The following is a 4,693-nucleotide window of genomic DNA, read 5'->3' on the forward strand; positions in this document are numbered from 1 at the left end:
CGGCCGAGACCCCCAGTCATATGCACCCCCCTGGGACGAACCCACAGGCCACCCCGCCGGAGCGGGGCCGTCGTAGCCGACCCACCGTAGCGGGCCTGCATACGCTCGCTGGTTGTCCAGGGGAGACTCCAAGGATCCGAGACATCCAGCCTGTCGCCCGGACAACACTTGCTAGAAGAATCCTCTGAAAAAAATCAGGAAGAAGCAGGTAAGAATACCGAGGAAAATTCTTAGCTCCTTACTCCTGACGCTAGGCAAAAAACTGGAGACTTCTCAGTAGGTGGGGGGTTTGGCCACCGGCAGGGGCCGCCCCTAGGCTGTAATTGGTCTTTAGTTTTTTTGTGCCTAGCGTCCTTCTCCTGCAGGTGGCGATATTACCCTACAGTACATGATCTCCGATCTGTTCCCTGTGTCCTTCAATGAACGGGAGAGAAATGGCTACTTTTTCCAGTACTGAAACCATATGAAGAATTAATCCAGTCATGATACATGGGAAAATTGAAGCTACTCTCTGATAAAATGGACAAATACTTGGTGACTTGCCATCCCTGGACTACTCACTCCCTTCCTCCTGGACTACTCACTCCCTTCCTCCTGGTTTTGATGCAGAACTATTACATCTTTAGGTATTGGTGCTTTAGTGTCTACCTTCTCTCTCCTACTTCCCCTCTTTTCCCCTCTCTTCCTGATCCAAATGCCCTCTTCATCCACTCTATCCCATACCTCAGTTGAGAACTGCATTAGGTAAGGCCGAAGGGATCAGCTGCCCAACTCCACTGAGCAATACTGATACTTTTACTTTCGATATGGTGGCATGTTACTGTTTTTGTCACTGCCTGTATAACTTCCAGTGGGGGGCTGTTGTTTCTTAGGCCTGGTTCACACCTAGGCGTATTGCATATGCGTGTCTGTCGCACGGTTGTCGCGCTTTTTTTTTACCGCGATTTGCGGTAAAAAAAATCGCGCGACAAACGCGCGTTTCCGAGGGCTACTTGGCTGTATCCCAATGGAAACGCGCATAAAAACGGCCCAAAGTAGTACATGTACCTTTTCAGGCGTGGGCCGTTTTGTAGCGCGTTAGGGACGGGCTGAAATACGCCAAGGTGTGAACCAGACCCATTGAAAACAATGGGATTTTCATGTTTGAGCGTTTTGTAGAGCGTTCGTCGAGCGTAGAATGCGCTACAAAACGTTCAGGTGTGAACAAGGGCTTACTCCCTCTTTTATATTGTACTATACAAGTGTACTTGTTTCTACAAATGTCTGGTGCATATGCTTGAACCACACGCAAACTTCAATAAACATTGAAGCACAATAAATGTAATCTGATTGCTTGCTCTGGGTCACACCCCTACTTTCCTTTCCTTCAATTTTACATGTAAACCTGGAGAGCTGGGAAGAGTTTTTGGTGAGCTCTTGTGTTCTTTCTCCATTAAACAGGTCAACGCTTCTCCATCTCTCACATCCAGCACGGCCAATGACCGCATTCTGAAGTACAATCTCATCAATGACACTCTTAATATAGTTGCTCCGAATGGGGAGATCCCAGACTGCAAGTGGAATAAAGTGCCCCCCATAGAGGCTCTTGGAAGCTACGAAGTCTTGTAAGTTGTGATGGACATACGGGGGGGTCATTACTACCCCTGAATGGGCAAATGCAGCGCTGCCCTTCTCGCATTGTGCCATCAACCCCGTCATGGCTTCCTTCACCACTGCTGTGTTACATTTTATATACACAAGCAGTAGATGCTTCAGTGCATTTGCCACTTGTGAGGTCTGCACACTGGATAAGGATCTGTCATGTTATAAGCAGCAGTGCCTGTGGGGGAAGCATTGCAAAGAAATAAGGTGGCAGGGTCAGTGCCATATGCTGTAGCCTGCATTCAGCTTAGAGTGGTATAAACTTCACTAGGAGCTTGTGTGCAATCATCTTTCTGCACTGGGGGTCAGAGAGTTTCTTGATTGTGAGTCAGTTTTGATGACTATAAGTATGAGATTTTAGAGGTTGGATAAAAGGTAAATGTTTTCTTTTCCTGAAAAGGTTAAAGCAGACCCAAAATGCTGTCTTAGCTGAAGGAAAGAATCACTGCTTAGATTGGCTGATCGGCGCCTTCTGAAGAGGTCATGTGACCAAATTCTTAGGCAGCCAGCCACATATCTGACTACCGTGGATTCCACAAACTGCAGTTTTTCCACATTAAATTAAATTATTTTTAGCCTAAATAAATTAAAATCAGTAGAATGGGCACAATTGTGAGGCTGTCATTTTACTTTTTGTAAATTCTGTGTATGTTCAGTAGTAAAAAATAAAAAAACATGTTTTTATTGTTTTTTTTTTAATCCACTGTATTGAAGCTCTGTGCTCTACAGCTGGTGTGCTAAGAATAGACCTGCATGACTCAGAGGAAGGACACACCCCTTCTTTCTTAAGGTGCCCATACACCTTACAATTATCTGCAGATTGTCTGTGGTCAGATGGAAAAAGTGCAACAGATTGGCCCAGGTGGAGATTACTCTGTCCACACAGTTAAGTGTAGATGGAGGAATCTGTTCCACCTTTTCCATCTGACCACAGAAAATCTGCAGAAATTGTAAGGTGTATGGCCAACTTTAGTAGAGGTGGGAACTTCATTTATAAAGCAGCAATATGACATTACTGTGCTGTGCTGCTTAAAAAATGACTGAATACAGGTTTTTTTTTTTAGCATAAGTATTACTGTCTTTTGGCCAAACTGCTGCAATCATCTAAAGGCTCTCTATATATTGTGTGCTCTGTTATAAGATGTATTCTTATTATTGTTTCATTTGTAGATATGATGAAGAAGCTGCACAAGCTGATGGGCTAGAGCGAGACATGAGGAGCAGACCTGGACAGGCTTTTGGCGGTAAAGGAAGTCGGGCAAGGGACTCTGGCAGATCTGCTCCTACGACTTGGAAGTAGTTTGGCTCTGGAGAGCGTGTGGATAATATTTACAATTATGAGGAGTTAAAGAGAAACTCCAACAAAATAGGATTTTTTTCTTTTCAAAGTTTTTAGAACATTTTTGCAGCATATAGGGTACAAGACACATTAATCAGTACTGAGATGCATATACAGCGGAGAAACATGGAGACGGTGGCTCTTGTCGGGTGGCGCAAATTTGTGGGCTTATGGTCTTATGGTCACCAGGTTCCTCGGGACAAGGTTATGTCAAGAGGGCTGAGGACTACCCGGATAAGGGAATCCATAAAGTAGTAGTCCAAGAGAGTGTTGGTGTCTGCGAGGATGCTAGTCAGCTTCTCGTTTAAACAGAAAAAAATCCATGCACCGCGTAACTTCCCCAAAAGGGTACAAATAGTTTTTTCCAAGCCGAAGCAATGGTTTGTTTAGCCGCCAGCAGGACGTGTGTGGCATAGGGCAGGACCACCAGGTATGGAAGACATCACCTAGTGATGTGCAGCCCCTAAAGCAGGATGATGAGTGTGAGAGGGTGGAGATGTGCCAATCTGGACGGCACCAGGTACCATCGTGTGAGGGACTTAAAGGCTGTTTCCATGGAGGAGATATTGATTGAGCAGGTGGCCATGGAGAACCAGATTTGCTGCCATTTTTCCGGTGGTTGCGATGTTCCTAAGGTCTCTCTCCCATTTCCCTACGTAGGAGTGTCTGTTAGGGGACGTCAAAGTGTTGAGTTGGGAGTAGATCAGCGAGACCAATTTGGGACTGAGTGGGTTGCGTTTACAGGTATGTTCAAATACCGTTAGGCCTGCCCGAGGGGAAGATTGTGTGAGCGTTGATGTGGCCCAATGTCGAATTTGGAGGTACCTGAAATATTCAGAGGGCGGGGCTTCCTTCCTGTCCCTAAAATATTCCCATCGACGGATCGATCCGTCTAGCAGGTCATGGAGGTATGACAGCCCTTTGGAGGACCACCATGTGAATGCCAGGGGGGAATCTAGTCCTGGGGGGAGCAGAGGGTTCCCTGGTATAGTGAGTAACGGGAGATGCGGGGACTGTAAATCACTGGAGTATCTAGTGGAGACCCAGAGGGAGAAGGTGTGGGTAAAAATGGGGCTCATAGAGGGAGGGCGTTCATTGGGGGGTAACCAGGGCAGGGAGCGCAAGGAGTATGGGCTAGATTGTGTCACTTCCAGGTCAACCCAAAGTGGATTACAGGGGGACTGTAAAAAGCTGACTATTGGTGTGATGTGTGCCGCCAGGTAATACTTATGGAAGTTGGGGAGGCCTATGCCTATGCAGGAGGCCTCCATCACGTTTGTGTGCATGCAGAGTGAATCTGGACACTCTGGGACGTCTTGTACTCCAAACAAAGGACACAACCTGGGCCTGGAACCGTTCGAGTGCCTTGCGGGGTATAGGAATGGGCAAGGTGCAGAAAAGGTACAGCAATTTGGAAAGGATGGTCATCTTGACCGCGTTAATTTTGCCCATCCAGGAGAGGTAGTGTCGTGTCCAGGAGGACAGGAGGTCCTTAAGAGTTTTAAAGAGTGGAGAGTAGTTAGCAGCGTATAAGGTATCATAGGTGTGGGAAATGTTTACTCCCAGATAATTTAAGTGGGAAGCTTGCCATTTAAAGTGGAAGAAATAGGATTTTTTTCATGTAGTCATAATGCCCACTGTGCACCTGTAAAAAAAAAAAAAAAATTATTTTGTGCAATCCAAGCTTTGACCTGTCAAAGAATCCTGTGCAGA

At 46.2% G+C, this 4,693-nt stretch overlaps 1 protein-coding gene across 1 annotated transcript in view; it reads left to right on the top strand.

Moving 5' to 3' along the window:
* TTLL1 (tubulin tyrosine ligase like 1) overlaps positions 1 to 2,965 on the top strand; it is a 29,066-nt gene extending 26,101 nt beyond the window's left edge. The window contains exons 9-10 of the mRNA XM_018553456.1: positions 1,441 to 1,604; positions 2,812 to 2,965. Coding sequence (XP_018408958.1) covers positions 1,441 to 1,604; positions 2,812 to 2,941 — 294 coding nt within the window. The 3' untranslated portion in view covers positions 2,942 to 2,965. The remainder of the gene's footprint in view (positions 1 to 1,440; positions 1,605 to 2,811) is intronic.
* Positions 2,966 to 4,693: the final 1,728 nt, after the last annotated feature.

Source organism: Nanorana parkeri, unplaced genomic scaffold (assembly GCF_000935625.1).
Source record: "Nanorana parkeri isolate BGI_ZX_2015 unplaced genomic scaffold, ASM93562v1 scaffold120, whole genome shotgun sequence".
Classification (NCBI taxonomy): Eukaryota; Metazoa; Chordata; class Amphibia; order Anura; family Dicroglossidae; genus Nanorana; species Nanorana parkeri.